Genomic DNA, 16,559 nt, shown 5'->3' with positions numbered 1-16,559 from the left:
TCATTGTTTGTTCCTATTGACTTTCAATAGTCTTTTGCCAAAGTAAAACATTTTGGTCATAAATACAAAAAGAGAAACTTTTCAAAATCACATCCCCCTTAGCTTTATTTGAGCAATGAGCATTAATCTAATGCATATAAATGTGAAGAAAAATACAGCACTCTGTTGATACAGTGCAAGAGTGTAAAGTACAATGACGCTCTGTCAAAAGAGACCTACATGAATGAATGAGTGTTTTGAGTGGGCAGTTAAAAAGCCTTAGAGTCCACTGAAATGTGCCAAGAAAAAAAAGAATGCATCCTGCCTGATGCTGCCGTTTCCATCTACTCGATCTCGTTGGATGTCGCCATGGGGGTTTTGCTCTCTGTTGCTGCAAAGGGGACAACGACCATCAGGATGATGCACCAGATGTTCATTTCTGTAGTCTTCTCAGTTAAATAACAGTCTTACAGCATATTTAGAACGGTCAGCCAAAAAACACATCCATAAAAAATATGTTTTAGTTGCAGCACAAAGACCATTGTGTCCCTCAAGCTGAGTCTGGACTCATCAGACCACATGATTTTTTTCCCTTTGCTCCAGAGTCCAGTTTTTATACTCATTCACTATTTGTTTGCACCATCGGGAAAAGCCCGTGCAGTCATCTCCATTCCTGCACGGGCTTTTCCAAATACATGCTTCCTTCTTAACCTATTAAAAGTTTTATTGTTGCATTAGATAGTATTTATCTAACTTATAGTACTTTCAACTAATCTCTAAGTTTCTTTTTTTTTTTACAAATTCAATATAGGGTCGCAATGTAGAATATTCATTCATTTTCTATACCAGTTGGAATGGAATGGAATCGAATTTACTGTCAATGCATATCACAAGTAGCCTACAGACCAACTAAATTCACTTAACAGAACACGTCCAAGAGTAAAAACAAAACAAAAAAACAACCACCAACAGAGGCCAAAAAGGATGGGAAGTCTAACAGGTAGCCAAGCAGCGCCCTGATTTGTCAGATGAAAAACAAAAGGAACGGGCAGGTGGGGAAAACAGCCCCAGACTATGGATTTGGGGGCGGGGACCCTTTTAGCAAACCGCCATGTGCAACATGCTCAAGACCACACTATCCGAGAAGAACATTTAAAAAGCATTCTATCTTTAATTTGAATTTTTTTTAACAGACAAAATCAAAGTACCTGCAACGTCTTAATTATTTGCAACTAAAGTATTGGGGGGAAATTTGAAAAAGGTTAAAGAAGAACTTGGCTGTATTTAAGAAACATGAGAGACTCAAACACTTAATGTCACTAAATAGATAAGCACAGGAAGTTCCATAGTCTAGTGATCCCTGCAATAATTATCCAATGGAAGACTCAATTTACTGCTTTTTCAAAACTTAAAGGAGGACAATGTTTACCTGGACAAGGCCCACCCTCCAAGTTGATGTCATCAATGGCGATGTCACTCCTGACGGATGAGCCTCTGATTGCTTCAAACATTATCTGGGACAGAACAGAAAAAGGCAAGCAACACGTCTGTGAAGCAACCTCAGTCATCCAGATAAACATGGAGATTCCACACTTCAAAATTTTTAACTGAAAAAGCCTTTTCAATTAAAGGTCAAAGTCTTTCAACAAACAAAGAAAATTAAAGGTCAAAGGTCTTTCAACAAACTTCAGAATGACGTTTAAAAAAAAGTCTAAAAATAACAGGTATGCTATATGTTTATTTTTATTTAGACATATGTATGAATTCTATGAAAACAACTTGTAACATGAAATAGAGCTGTACGTGTTTGCCGCCTTGCCTGATGTTGGCTGTCGCTCTGGTATTCCACCGTGGCACTCAGCCAGGCGATGCTCTGCTCGCCACTTCGTTCCCACAACAAAATGTCTCCCCCGTCTTTTCGGAGGTGAACACTGAGCTGGCCCATACTCGAGCCGTACATGTGGTAGTAGAAGCGCAGACACCGAGGTCCCCTCGAGCCCCTGAGAGAGCGGGACAGCAGGCGAACAGTCTGGCCGGGCAGCATGGGAGATGCTTCCATGTACAGGTAGTATCCTGTCAAGCAAAGGACATTAGTCATACTGGATCTTCTATATCGGGTTAGCAACCTTTCCTGGCAAATGAGCCACTTTAAGCCAAATAAATAGATAAAAATTAGTTTGGAGCCACAAAAAGTTTAAACATTGTGTTGGTATTAGCCCAAAAGCTAATTAGAAGTGCACCATAACTGTGAAATGTGCAGCATCCAACACGTAGAGATTCACTTTCGTCTACCTTTCGTCTTCCGTTTTTTTTTTGGTGCAATTTCTTATACTTGATTTTTCATATAAATTTTAGACTTTACTGCCTTTCTGTCATTTCTGACATTTTTGGCAATTTTTGGGACATATTATGGTAATTTGCTTTTTCCTTTTTTGGACATTTTATGGCTCTTTCTTGACATTCTTTTCACCATCTTTTTTTTGCTATCAATTTTTTGACATTTTTGTAAATTTTGTGGTAATTTTCTGCTTCTCCACTTACTTTTTAGACATTTTATGGTCACGTTTTGGACATTTTTAGGTAATTTTTTAAATGTTTTTATCCACCTTTTGTTTCTCTTTTTCTGACAACTTAACTTACTTTAATCATTAAATCATATAAAGGATATTTTATCTAAAAAAAATAACAGACCTCTGTTCTATATAAACAGATTTGCGTCAATGCTGAGACGAGCATTCATGCAAATTCCATTGTACATGAAAATTGAGAATCAAGCATTCATATTCTCTCACTTGTTTTCTCAAAGTCTGTGCTCATGCTAAGCTCCAGACCGTAAAAACAAAAGCCTTTGATTCTTCACAAAATCCAAATACTTATGTTACGTCATCTTCCTAAATTCTTTTCCAAAGGTCTTAGAGCCATGAGCAACACAATAAATAAAACTGTGAGCCGACTAACCCGTATAATAGGCGGATATTAATCTGCTCGAAAATGTACGTACCTCCATGACTCATGAGCTCCCTAAAGCAACGAAGCACTACAGCCATTGATATTAACAACACAAAAATATACTTATACATAAACTGTGTTTTTGGGGGGCAGAGACGGTGAGCAGATGAGTAGGCAGACTCTCACCCAGTCCACTAGTGTGATCGCCTCTGGGTCCAGTGTATGAGGTTGGAGTAGGTCCTCTCCTCCATTCCCAGTCAGCAGCATCACTCTGCTTGTCCTGAGTGTAACCACAAAGGCCCGCTGCAAAGTCACAGCATCCTGGAAGGGATGAGGACATTCCTGCAAAAAGAAAACATAACAAAAATAAATAAATAAATTGCCTGGTTGGCTTGTTTTTCTGTTTTGCTGCTTCCTGTCAAAAGCCTTGGTTCAAGAAAGTTTTGAATTACTGAAAAGAAAAATATATTCCCAACTTGGTTTGTTTAAAGAAATCTCTGGAATAAATTTTACCTGTCGCCAACTGACAGTCTCCCAGACTCATGGTGATGTCATCAAGAGCCACAGAGCCGCAGTCCCACAGACTCCTGCAGATGCTGACAAAAACAACCTGAAAAGCAAAGGCAAATTTTCAGCCTCCTCGCTTGCATCACAGTCCTTTCTTTTTGCAATGGTAGTTATTATAAAAAACGGCCAGCAGGTGGCAGCAGAGTATAAGAGATCAACCAGAGCCGTGTTGCAAAAAGGCTTTCCCCCCCAGTGTTTTAGACAGATTTGAGAATAATGATGAAACTTAGCTTTGCTGAAAAACGGAAACTGATAGAAATATGTATATTTTTTCCTGATGAAAGAAGAGACTATAATCTTTCTTTTGATTGGTTCCATGTTTTTATAGCAATAGAACTGAATATTCTGGGGGCCTTGCAAAATCAGTCAAAATCCAGTAAAACAGTCGGAAGCGAAGAGGGTTGCTTCAGTGAAAATGGCTGGGAGTGAATGAGTTAATGGCCGCTCCAAACTCCTCTTACGCCTGAGTTTTTGCCAAAGCTGTGTTCTGCTTGGCCAGCCGGTATCAGCTGCCTCTGGAGTCTCACAGGCCAAAAAGGCCCAATACACTCTAAAACAGATGGGTCAAAAGTAATCCAATTATGGATAAAAAATAGACCCATCCACAAAATGGGCCAATTTGACCCAACTTTCTAGGTTGTTGTATACAAAATGACCCAATTTTTTGACCCAAGTAAAGGATATAACCAATATTTATGAGTTGTTTTACACTAAAAGACCCATTGCTTGACTCAATGTTGGGTCAAATAGACTCAAGTAGAGGATCGGTAAATTTTTTGGTTATTTTTTACCCAACTGTTTTTAGAGTGTAGGACTCCTCCTTCAGCTTGATGACATCCCTCACTGCCAGAGTCTATCAACGGGTTCGAGGATTACTACCCCGACAGACACAACCACCTTACGGCCACAGAACTGTTTGGCCACCTCAACAATGGAGGTGTGGAACATGATACAAGCACACTCAATGTTTGCAAAGTGGACACAGTTGTTTGAATATGGTGTTGGTTATGGACAATCTGTAATGAGCACAGAAGTCCAAGTCCAAGTCCAATAAGAGAACACAGATCGGGTTCTGATTCAGGGGGGGCATTCCTCCCATTCACACCCTTCCAGGTCTCACTGTCATTGGCCACAAGAGCATTGAAGTCCCCCATTCGAGCGAGGGAATCACGGAAGCACTTCTTCAAGGACTACAAAAATGGTGGGTACTCTGAAATGCTGTTTGGTGCAAACTGCAAAGGCACAGACTACAGTCAGGAAACCTCAACCCACCTGAAGGCAGAAGGAGGCTACCCTTTAGTACACAGGGGTGAACCTCAAGGTACAAGTGCCGATCCCGGGGGCAATAAGTATGCCTATCGTTCGGCACCTCTCACCATGGGCAACTCCAGAGTGTAAGAAAGTCTCGAGAGGACTATCATGCTATCAGCTATGTGTGGAGGTGAGCCGACTTTATCCAGTTGGAGTTTCTCAACGTTCTCACCAGGTTGAGCTCCTTCCCTGCCAAAGAGGGGACATTCCACATCCCTAGAGCCAGCTTCTGTAACCAGGGATCGGACCACCAGGGCCGCCACCCAGCTCACTTTGCATCCTGTCACGATGGGGGTGGAGGACCCAAATGCAGGGAGGCAGGTGCCAGTTCCCATCCCGGCGGCGCACGTCCTGCGCCCGCCACCAGTTCCCGTTCCGGCAGCGAACGTGCTGCAGCCGCCACCAGTTCCCGTTCCGGCGGCGCACGTCATGCCGCTGCAGCCCCTGGCCTCTTTGCCTGTGTCCTCTTCTTGGCCCCACTGCCATGTTTGACTTTTGTTTGGGACGTCTGGGATCCGTCCCTTGAGGGAGGGGTACTGTTGTGATTTGTGTCTGTCATGCTTGGGTTTGTTGTTTTGGCTTTGTGTCCTGTCTTGCTGGTTGGGTTGTTTGCACCTGTACTTGTCATCCTGTTCCCTTGTCCTCCAATCATCTCCCCCAGCCACTTGTGTCTTGTCCAAGTGTCTCTCGTTGTCTCGTCAGTTGGCTTGTATTTAATTTCCAGATTTCTTTCACTCTGGGTTGAATCATTGTTGCTGTCACCACTCTGGTGTTTTGTTGTTACTTTGATTTTTTGGTCTTTTCATAACTTTGTTAGTTTTGTTTATGTAGAGTTTTACGCAGTTCCCCTCTTAGTGTTTTTTGTTAAATAAATTGTTTTTCAGTATTACATGCATCCCTGCCGTGGTTCTCCTGCCTCCCTGCATTTGGGTCCTCCACCCCCATCGTGACACATCCGACACACTTGGTCCTACTTTAGACCTACTTTGCCTCTTTGGGCTGTTCTTTAGGCGCAGGCCCGGCCACCAGGTGTTCATCAATGAGTTCCACCCTGGGACTGGCTCCAGAGAAGGGCCGCGGTAACCTGCGTCCGAGTGAGGGAAACTGGCATCCATATGTATTGTTCATCACAGGAGGTCTTTGAGCCATGTTTTGTCTGGTCCCTCACCTTGCACGGGTTTGCCATGGGTGACCCAGACAATTTAGCCCCTCGGATTATTGGGACACATAAACCCCTCCACCACGATTAGACTCAGGGATGGGAATCACAGATTTTCACCTATTGTGGGTGGTTCTGAAACGTGATAAACGGGGATTCGTTGTTCTTCACTTTAAATGACTGTACAGATTTTCTTCAGTTCTTTCAGGATGACACACATTTATTTCCGCACTACCTCATAAAACAATATTTCCACTCTCCCTCCTGACCTTGGCGGGCTGTGATGTCTGGAAGGTCACGTCTGCTGCTATCCAGATCCCTCTGGACTTCTCCCCCTGAGTCCAGATCTTCTCCTGGCTGCTGCCCTGTTGCAGATACACGGCAAGGGCTTGGTCCGTCTGGTTGAATCCTGCAGTTTTTCTCGGGTGAGTCACTTAAATATATGCATTAAGTTGCCAAAAAGTCAACTAAATGTCACTCACCTCTCAAAGAGAAGTAAAATCGTAGGCAGTACTTCATGTTTGCAGCCAGTGTGGGGCTGACTAAGCGGCTCATGTAGCTGGACTGTGTGCTCATCTGGGAGTGAGCCAACAAGAAAGTCCCTGAAGAAAAGCAGACAACATTTTGCTGTTTTGTGAGAACGTACTGTATTTTCAATTCGGTTTTAAAGCGTGATCACATAATTCCCAAAAAGGGGACATTATCATGTGTAATTGCATTCTTGTTGTCAGTGAATGCATTTCAACCAAATAGCACTCATACAGCCGGAAAGTAGGAAATATGTCAATTGGATCTTCTAAGGTCACAGTGTTCCAGTTGAAAGTAAACAAGACATGGCTGACAACCTCAATAAGGGTGTTATTTAGATTTTCCACTTGGAAAACGAGTAGATATGATGACAGCAAACACAAGCCTAGTTTTACACTCTTTCTTTTGTTGCTCAATGGAAAATATAAACATCTTCACAACAATTTGCAGAGGTGGCCGCGTCAAAAAATTTTGAGCATCCATCGTTTGTCAATCGTCAATAGTCAGGACACACTTCTTCCGTCATCGTCAATATTTCAAGCCGAACCGTCAATCCGTCACTCAACGATTGCACAGCAAAATTGAGTGTCAGTCAATGTTTCTGTAATTCAAAGTGGACACCCGTCAATGTTCCGTCATTCTTTGGATTGACGATTACATTGACGGACAAAAACCCACTTCCATCAATGCTAAGTTTGTCAATTTTTAGAAGTTTGCCATCAATCGTCAACAAAATGGGCGTCCGTCATTGACGGATTGACAGACCTTCCATCAATATTGACGGAATGCTAACCTCTGGTAATTTGCATGCAGAACATCTGATAAATGCTAAATCTAGTTTAGCCAACAAACAGGCAGACAGATAGACAAACATACAGGAAAAGAGACAACTCTGCTTTGTCTCCTTGTCTCATTATTTACCGCATATCCGCATAACCGCACACAGTTTTGACTGAATTTTGACAGCACAACCCAAAGAGACAACTCGCCTTCATTTCCTCATCTCATTATTTGCCGCATCTTTTATATTTGTGGCCTAAAAGTGTTTTTCATACAAATATTAACTGTCATTTTTATTGACTTCTGCAGATTAGCATACTGTAGTTTAATAACTATGATGCATACTTCTTAATAGAGACATTGAAGTCGAAAGCTTGATGCAAGAATGTACGTATCCTACCTGCTCCGGATGTGTGGTCGCCGTTCCTAAAGATATTGGGTTTGACAGACACTCTCCTCCACAATGATCCTTTTCCCTGGTCCTGAGTGTACTGGCACAAATCTGACTCAAAGTCACAGTTGGCGATGGAGGCGTCAAAAGTTGGCTCTGTGAGAAAAGATAGAATGGCAATGGCTTATTGCAGTCAGCAACATGGTATGTTTATGCAACTGTCCCGTCTACAACCTATAGACGATGGAGCGTTACTTTTAGTGGGCCATGATGTTGTATAAAATGTTGTTAAAATGTTAAAATGTTAATATTTAAAAGTAATATGACTAGGAAGACTTAATTGTTACAATACGATACGATACGATATACTTTTATTTTCCCCGTGGGGAACTTTTTCCTGGACTCCGTCCAGCTGCAGTTTACAGTAAGGAAAAAACAACAGAATAGAAAGAGATGAAATCAAAATTAAATAAGAAGTGCAGCAGTAGTTTACAGTAAGAAAAACAACAGAATAGAGAGAGATAATTAAAATAAATAATACACACACACTCCTATATATATATATATATATATATATTGCACCACTTAGTTAATGTCGGTTATTAAGCAATTTGATGGATGTCGGCAGGAATGAGCTCTTGTAGCGGTTCAGCCTGGTTCTGGGGGCCCTGAATCTCCTGACGGAAGGCAGTAGCTGGAAGTCATGATGCAGAATGTGAGTCGGGTCAGTAACAATTTTCTGTGCCAGTCTGGTGACGGACTGCTCATAAAGCATCTGTAGCATCTGCTCCACTCCATAGACCCTCAGTCTGCGTAGGAAATAGAGACGCTGTTGGAGTTTGGAGCAGAGACTTCCAACGTGTACCCTCCAGCTGAGTGTGTTGTCAATGCGGACCCCCAGATACCTGTATGAACCCACCTGGCTGATGTAGGTTTTTTGATGTTTTACACACACATGAGAAAAATATTTAAATAAGATGGATTAACATACAACTTTTGATCAAAATCTAATCTCCTTAGTCATTAAAGGGATACTTGACTCATTGAGCCAGTTTCAGCAGTAAAAAGTTCATATTTTGTCCAGAATGAATTTGATAACGTAATTATTTTTCATGTAGAATTAATACTTTTAAAAACATTTTTTTACACTTACACTTGTTGTCGACTGAAGATGACATCACCTGTGCTGAGGAAGTAGGTCATGACCAATCATCGCTCAGTTTGCTGACCAAACCCAGAAAACAGGTGAGCCATGATTGGTCGTTACCTACTTCCTCAGCACAGGTGATGTCATCTTCAGTCGACAACAAGTGTAAAAATTAGTTTTTAAACATATTAATTGTATGCAAAAAAATTATGTAGTTATCAAATTCATTCTGGACAAAATACAAAATTTTTATTGCATAAACTGGCCCATTGAGTCAAGTGTCCCTTTAAAAATGCACTGTGGCTTACCTGTGTCTGAGCTGCAGAACTCAGGCGAAAATGAAATATCATCAACCACAACATGGCCGCCTCTTGGGCTATTGAAGGCCACTTCGAAAACCACCTGACGGGTATGACACACACACACACACAAATGCACACACTTTGACACAGTGAAGAAGCTTTTTCTTGGTATTTCCAGGTCTATTTTGTGTCTTTCAAACATAACATTACGTCATTCCATTCATTAATGATGTGTATGGAGGATCACTACTGCCAAAATATAAATGAATGAATAAATAAATAATAAAAAAACTGATATAAAAAATCTATTAAAAAAATTAAATACAAAAATAATATAAATAGAAAAAAAACACAAAAATATAAATACATAAAAATAGATCAATAAAAGTAAAAATAAATACACAAATAAAATAAAATATTCAAAAAGTAATTATAAATATAAAAATAAATGTGGAAATAAAAACAAAATAAACAGAATTAATTATCAATCAATCAATAAAAACAAATGAAGTGCTTCTTCGGTTGAACTATTCGCCGTTGCAAACTGCCTTTCGACGGTTGAGTGTTCTCTCATTCACACCAAGCAGGTCGGCAAACAAGTAAATCTCGACGGCTTGCATGGAGAGTTCCAGCAATGGACGACTAACTTGACCACTGTCACCAGAACTTGGGACTTGAATGTCTAGTCAACAACTTCACACAAGTTCCTGTCAACAACAGGGTCCATTGTTTCGTGTGTGGGAATTCTTAGCTCATGCTGTGGCATAGGCAGAGTCTACTTGACTAAACTGACATGTCAATCAACCAATAGGGAAATAGTTCAACCCGTGACACGCTTATTTATTTTTTGCATTCATTCCACATTTACTGTCATGTGTTTGTGTAAATTATTTTTGGGTGTTTCATTTTTTTATGATATTTTTTATATCCATTTTGACCTTCACTCAAATTTATTATTATTAAATTTTTAATTTTTAATTTTGGGCGTCACTTATACACAGGTTTTTGCTATAACAGGGCATTATCCCAGGACAAAAAAACAAAACAAAAAACAGTGTTCCACTCCTTCACCACTAGATGGAATACAGGGATTAGTGGCCTCACTAATATTAAAAGTGAGTGAGTTGATTTTTGTGGAAAAAATACACAAAATGAGTTTTTGCACTTCTGTTGTTCAGAAATGTACATTCCTTTGTTCATCCTGACCTGCACAGAATACGGAGCTTTCACGTCCACCTGCGCAGGTGTCCACTCTCCGTACGTCGTCCCACTCCAGTCACTCGAGGTCTCTGGCTCGGCCCTCCACAGCTCCTGGTACTGACCCAGTGGATCGCGAGTATAAACAGAGAAGAGGTTCCCTCCCTCTTCGCTGCGCTGATAGTGAAACGTCAGGCAGCCAGACATTGGCACCATGGTCATGGGAGACACCAGTTTGGCCACTTCTTTGAACGTTTTGGAGTAGATGGAGTCCACATACATAAAGTGACCTAAGATAAGAACCGTGTTTCATGTTAGTGTTAGTAAATGTGTGGCAAGTGCTAAACTTGAAATACAAATCACATACAGTAGATTTGAACCAAAATCTTTTTTTAATTAGGCAAGTACTTTTGCGTCATGGGGCTCTAAGATGTTTTGTCCTCTACTTTGTTTGATCCACATTGGAATGTATATGGTGACATTCATTATTAACAACAGAAAATGCCTCAAGTGAATTTAGTGCATGCAGACTAGAGCACCATGTGGAATACAATCATAATGGTGAGAAGCATACTGGTGAGCTTCGACATTATGACATATGACATTATCATGACATTATGATTGGCCTTTTTTTTTTTTCCCTACATTTTGATAATTACCATTACCACGCTTTGTTTTCTTTACCAATTAGAGAAAACTGGTAAAAAAAAATTCCGGTTGATCTGAACCTGACATCTTTAGATGACAAAGTTAGTTTTGTATATTCAGAGCTGACAGATGTTTAGTTGGCCAAAAACTAGCAAATCAAATCATGTGAGTCATGTTTGAAAACACCAGGCCTATGGAAACTCAATTCGCTGTGTAGAGTTTGAGCTAAATGACCCTGAAAGGAAACGTATAATGTAATTTCTTAGACAATTCCAACAAATGTAGTTCATTAAATCCACAGTGTGTGGTAAAGCAACAGTTTCTCAATCATTTTGATGTTGCACTTGCTGATGGATGGAGTATTGGTGGGCCAGCCTGGGCACCTCATGTTGTGGTTATTGCTATTGTATTACATCTATTATTGTGCTTGTAGGGCAGTGCCTAAACATATCCAGTCGATAGAAATGCTGCTGAGCTACATTACACATTACATATTGCAGTTCTGTAATGAATCAGTCACTAAGGATTTTTTTGTTGTTGTTGTGTGTGTGATTTTCAACATTGCCATTAGAAGAAAAAAAATGGAAAGTACTCCAGACAGTAAGCGAGAGCACAGTTTTCCGAGTAGGTCGCCAACATTGCTCGTTGGTGCACCATCAAGTTTTCCATATAAAGAAAGTTGGTCTCACTGAAGAATGAAAAACTGGGACCACCGACCAAACCATAGAAGTTAGTCCCACAAGTATGACAGTGACAAAGTCTTTATATAAAGAGAAAATCCATAAAATGCCAAAACGTTCTCATTGTCAAAATACTTCTGGAACAAACGGAAGGAAGGATGTATTTAAAAAGAACGACAACAAAACGGCACATTTTTATATGTTTAAAGTAGGGGTGTCAGGCGATTAACATTTTTAATCGTAATTAATCGCATCACTTCAATAGTTAACTCACGATTTATCGCAAATTTTATCTGTTCTAAATGTACAATAAAATGTACAATAAAAAATATATTTTTTAGTTTTCATACTTTTGTTAACATAAAAGTGGGGAAAAAATGTGAAACTAATAGAAATATGGCTGCATCTTTTAGTCATTGATACAGTAATTTCCTAAAAATTTGTAAAATTGAGTTGAAATTAAAATGTTGTACTGTACTGTAAAAAAACGAGTGTGCTATTGATTTTTGTTGAGGTCATTTTTCTGCCACTAGATGGCATTATTGCCTTTTTAAGATGTTGGTGACAGCTCAGTGCATTTTTCTTTTCATATTAAGAGCTATCTAATCTTTAACATAAGGTAACTTGTATTTTACAATTTTAAAAATGAAAAAAAAATAGAATTTCACAACTTGACCCCAGTCTCCACAAAGATATGCACTATTATTATATTTATTATTGCTAAAATTTGGACGAGGATATGTCTGCTGTGTTGCGACTGGAATTCCCTCAGTACAGGCTTTCCAAGTAAGGGGCAGTCATTAATCGCACATTTTAAAAAAAATAGTGGCGTTAAAGGAACTTTAAATGAACTCAAAATTAATGCACTAATTTTGACACCCCTAGTTTAACTCATTCACTCCCAGCCATTTTCACTGAAGCAACCCCCTTCGCTCCCGGCTGGTTTACTGGATTTTAACTGATTTTGCAAGGCCCACAAAATATTCTGTTCTGTTGCTATAATAACATAACCAAAAGAAAGATTAGAGTCTCTTCTTTCATTAGGAAATAAAGTATATTTGTATCTGTTTCCGTTTTACAGCAATTAGCATTGGAATATAGCTAAGTTCCATCATTATTTACAAATCTGTTTAAAACACTGGGGGGGGGGGGGGCTTTTTGCAACATGGTCCTGGTTGATCTCTTATACTCTGCTGCCATCTGGTGGCCATTTTTGTATTGACTACCATTGCTTTAAGCGACCTATTCATGTCAGAAGCTGCATCAAAGCTTTCTGTATGCTCTAGCATAAAAAAAACGGACACAAAAACATATAAATACGTTATTGGGACCATGGCCATATTTAAAATAGAACGTTTCTATAAATTTGGGGGAGCAAACGAGTGAAAGTCATCATTTCTTACTGACCTGTCCTGTTGTTGAGTGTGTGATCATCTGGCAGGTTGTTGTGAAACAGCTGGCCTCCACCTCCGCCACCCACGAACCAGTTGACATTAGCATTCCACTGATTATTGTACCCGCACAGGTGAGACTCCTCAAAGTCGCAATCTACAAGCACGATAGCGACAGGAGAGTTAAAAATGGATATTTGCGAGTCTGTGCTTGTGATTGTTTGGCTGCATCTGTTACATCAATCCAAACTCTTCTGTCGACGTTTTTTCCACAGCTGTCCTGATGACTAGAGGACCACATTCAAGTTTCATATGTGGTCCACCCAAAAGTGTTTTAAATGAGCGCCAGCTGAGTGCTGAGCAGAACCATATGGAGAGAACACACAAAACCTGTCAAACTGATTAGGGCCAAAGTCCGAAAGGAAGTGCGCTGGTCAGATCATATGTTCAACACATTGATAGGAATTATTTTTATGAAGGCCAAATACAGTTTGATTGACGGACTGAATTCATGTTGTGCGAGTGAAGCGGTGACATCACCGACCCAGGCAATATCCGGGGCTAATGTGGATCTCAAAAATGGCCACGCTGCTCCCAGTAGTCCGTCCAGGTATTCCTTCGATCACGATCTAATAGTCAACACATGACGAAGAACAGTAAATGTGATGTAATTATATCAGTGGTCACATATCATAAACGCAAAATATTCTTTCAAAAGGTCATGGCATTAGAAGACAGGATTTTAAAAAATACCTTGAAATACCACATGTTCAGATAATTACGATTAATTACATTTGTGGAATATGAATTAAGCAACAACAAAAAAAGTTTCATCTATCTCAGGGGGCGGCCATTTTGCCACGCGCTGTCGCTTGAAAATGACATCACAGTGCCAAAAGGCTCAGCTTGAACTTGAACAATAATTCAACAAACTATCCTTTGCTTCTGATTTAAAAACTAGCAAGCCATCAATTTGTTGTGTACAGGTAATAATACGTTGTTTAAATATTATATAGTCGTAACAACAAAGTGTCGCGACACAAAAATGAGTTTGACACCCCTTTTGTAAAGAACATTTTTGACTTGACTTCCGCTTTAATTAGAGGCTCAAATTGATCTATCAAAAGAAAAATTGTGAGAATGTTTACATTTAGAAAAAAAAAAGAAATTACATTAGAACTATATAGCCCAGTGATGGTGCGCTACCATCGGCGAGGCCCTCGATTAATTTGGGAAAATTTAAATGTTTACTGGAGCTGTTCAATTTTAAGTTGCGTTAATAATGTTCTAAATACGTAATTTTGGTTAATATTGTGTCAGTGGAATATGAGTTAAGCATCAAAATCCAGCAGTTTTTATCAATATCAGAAGGCGGCCATTTTGCCACTTGCTGTCGCCTGAAAATGACATCACAGTTGCTCAAGTAACAACCAATCACAGCTCAGCTTCGGAAAACAGTTGAGCTGTGATTAGTCATCGCCTGAGCCCTGAGTAACTGTGATGTCATCATAAGTCGACAGCCAGTGTCAAAATGGCTGCCCCTTGAAATTTATAAAAACGGCTGGATTTTGCTTTATAACTCTTATTCCACAAATGTAATATTAATCAGAATGTCATGTTTATGAGTGCACATATATTATTGTCAAGAAATGTTTAAGGTTGACTGCCCCTTTATAACTGTACTGTTAGACAGCGATTCCTGACCAGAAAGACAGGATCAAATTAGGTCAAGAAAATTTTATTTTTCCTTTAAAATACAAAGAAGATTATATGTTCATGGTATTTAAACACAAACTTATCTGGCTAGTTTGCTTAAGACGCTATTGGCCGAAGATTTCAATCACACCGATCTCAAAAGGAGACAAACAACAGTGATATACAGTATTTTTTTCTCACTGCACTGTGTTCACACAGGTGAGTGAACCAGCCTATCAGTTTGGAAATTTTGAATGACACGCATCACAAGTAATATATTGAAATCATTGAGTGAGTTGAAACACAAAATGAGTTCTTGTACATAATGTTGGTTTGTGCTCAACATTTTTGTGCCATCTTTGAATGAGATTTTTTTTTAATGAAAAAGAGCCCTTTCCACAGGGAAAAAATATCATAATTTGGGGGAGTCATGTCATTTCTTTGCCACTACTTAGCTAGAGAAATATAAATTGTTTTTAGACCAGTCTCCACATTAAACAAAGCTTTCATGACACTCTGAGAAACAAAATTGTAACATGCTTAAACAGTCCCACTTGTGTCATATTCCTTCCCTTCAGGTCTGGTCTTAAATATGTCTATGTGCTCAGAGGCCTACATGTATAGTGCAGGTCATGACCTTGTCAGAATCAGAGCCACCTCTGCATTCAACATAAACATATGCTGCACTGTCCCCACACAATGTTTAGATTGCTTTTCCACACTCGTTGTTTCGAGCTCAATTAGGGCCTTCGTGTGTAATGTCGACCTACTTCTGCTTTCCTTTCACCACATGAAATGTTTCACCACCAATGCAGCTGTTTTGACTTAGAAGGTTTGCCAGTTAATAACTGTGGGACTTGTAAGGTTTGATTGTACTTCATCAGGAATAATTAGGAGCAACGGGTTTCCCTCAGAGGGTCATTATAGCTATGAAAACCTATTTTAATAATATTACATATACATTATTGCCCCTGTTTTTGGTTATTATATATTTAACAAAAAATAATTTGAAAACAAAGTGTATGAAAAATAATGGCAAACTAGAATTTTTGCTCGACTTTGTTTTGATTAGATTAATTTTGTTACATGTTTTGTGCGTTTTTTCCCCTTGCTTTTTAGGTTTTTGTTTCCACCTTATCTCGTCGGCCTTGTGTCAACCAATCAGCTGCCTCCACTTCTGTGCCAACTGGGTTGGTGACTATGTGAATGGGAATAGGGCCCCGTCTGCAGTGTACTCTGCTTGGGATGAATTGGATGATTGACAAAATGACTGTCCTCACAAAGGTAGCTGACTGAGACTATTGTACTGTACATTTTTTTGTGTGCATCAAATAATTAGCAGTATCAAAATTGGGTTTAAGATACTACATCCGAGGACAAGGTAATAAACAACTTGTCATATCATCTAGTAAATCTAAACTCCAAACATATATGAAATAAAAATGGATTTTACCCTCGCAATCTCCGTGCTGTTAGACAGGTCTATGCTTGCAATGACCCAGCTGTCTGACGGCGTTTGGCTGCTCCACAGCGGCTTGTCAAAGCTCCGTCCCTCTGTGCGCTGCAAGATTTGCAGGCTTCCTGTGCCGCTTATCTGGTAGACCAACCTCAGGCAGCTCCAATCACTCTGCTCCAGAACCGGACTCAACAAGACTCCCGTGGTATCTGCGCGTACATCGTGGCCATCGTTTAAAGCGGCATCCACAGTGATGAAACGGCCTGCGAGAAGAAAAAAAGAAAGGAATACATAAAAAAAAAAAAAAAAAAAAAGAATATATATATATATATATATATTTATATATGAGATGTTAATTTTTTTCAGACCAATACCAAGT

At 39.6% G+C, this 16,559-nt stretch overlaps 1 protein-coding gene across 2 annotated transcripts in view; it reads right to left on the bottom strand.

The window, feature by feature from the left end:
* Positions 1 to 78: 78 nt before the first annotated feature.
* LOC144063671 (MAM domain-containing protein 2-like) overlaps positions 79 to 16,559 on the bottom strand; it is a 30,268-nt gene continuing 13,787 nt past the window's right edge. For both annotated transcript variants that reach the window (XM_077585427.1, XM_077585426.1), the window contains 13 exons: positions 16,178 to 16,443; positions 13,574 to 13,658; positions 13,046 to 13,186; positions 10,320 to 10,600; positions 9,120 to 9,213; positions 7,674 to 7,820; positions 6,448 to 6,567; positions 6,235 to 6,374; positions 3,442 to 3,538; positions 3,115 to 3,270; positions 1,799 to 2,052; positions 1,409 to 1,493; positions 79 to 370 (listed from right to left, as the gene is read on the bottom strand). In XM_077585427.1, the coding sequence (XP_077441553.1) occupies positions 324 to 370; positions 1,409 to 1,493; positions 1,799 to 2,052; positions 3,115 to 3,270; positions 3,442 to 3,538; positions 6,235 to 6,374; positions 6,448 to 6,567; positions 7,674 to 7,820; positions 9,120 to 9,213; positions 10,320 to 10,600; positions 13,046 to 13,186; positions 13,574 to 13,658; positions 16,178 to 16,443 (1,913 nt within the window). In that variant the 3' untranslated portion in view covers positions 79 to 323. The remainder of the gene's footprint in view (positions 371 to 1,408; positions 1,494 to 1,798; positions 2,053 to 3,114; positions 3,271 to 3,441; positions 3,539 to 6,234; positions 6,375 to 6,447; positions 6,568 to 7,673; positions 7,821 to 9,119; positions 9,214 to 10,319; positions 10,601 to 13,045; positions 13,187 to 13,573; positions 13,659 to 16,177; positions 16,444 to 16,559) is intronic.

This window comes from Vanacampus margaritifer, chromosome 14, assembly GCF_051991255.1.
Source record: "Vanacampus margaritifer isolate UIUO_Vmar chromosome 14, RoL_Vmar_1.0, whole genome shotgun sequence".
NCBI classification, from domain to species: Eukaryota; Metazoa; Chordata; class Actinopteri; order Syngnathiformes; family Syngnathidae; genus Vanacampus; species Vanacampus margaritifer.
This window is presented reverse-complemented; position numbering and strand designations above follow the sequence as displayed.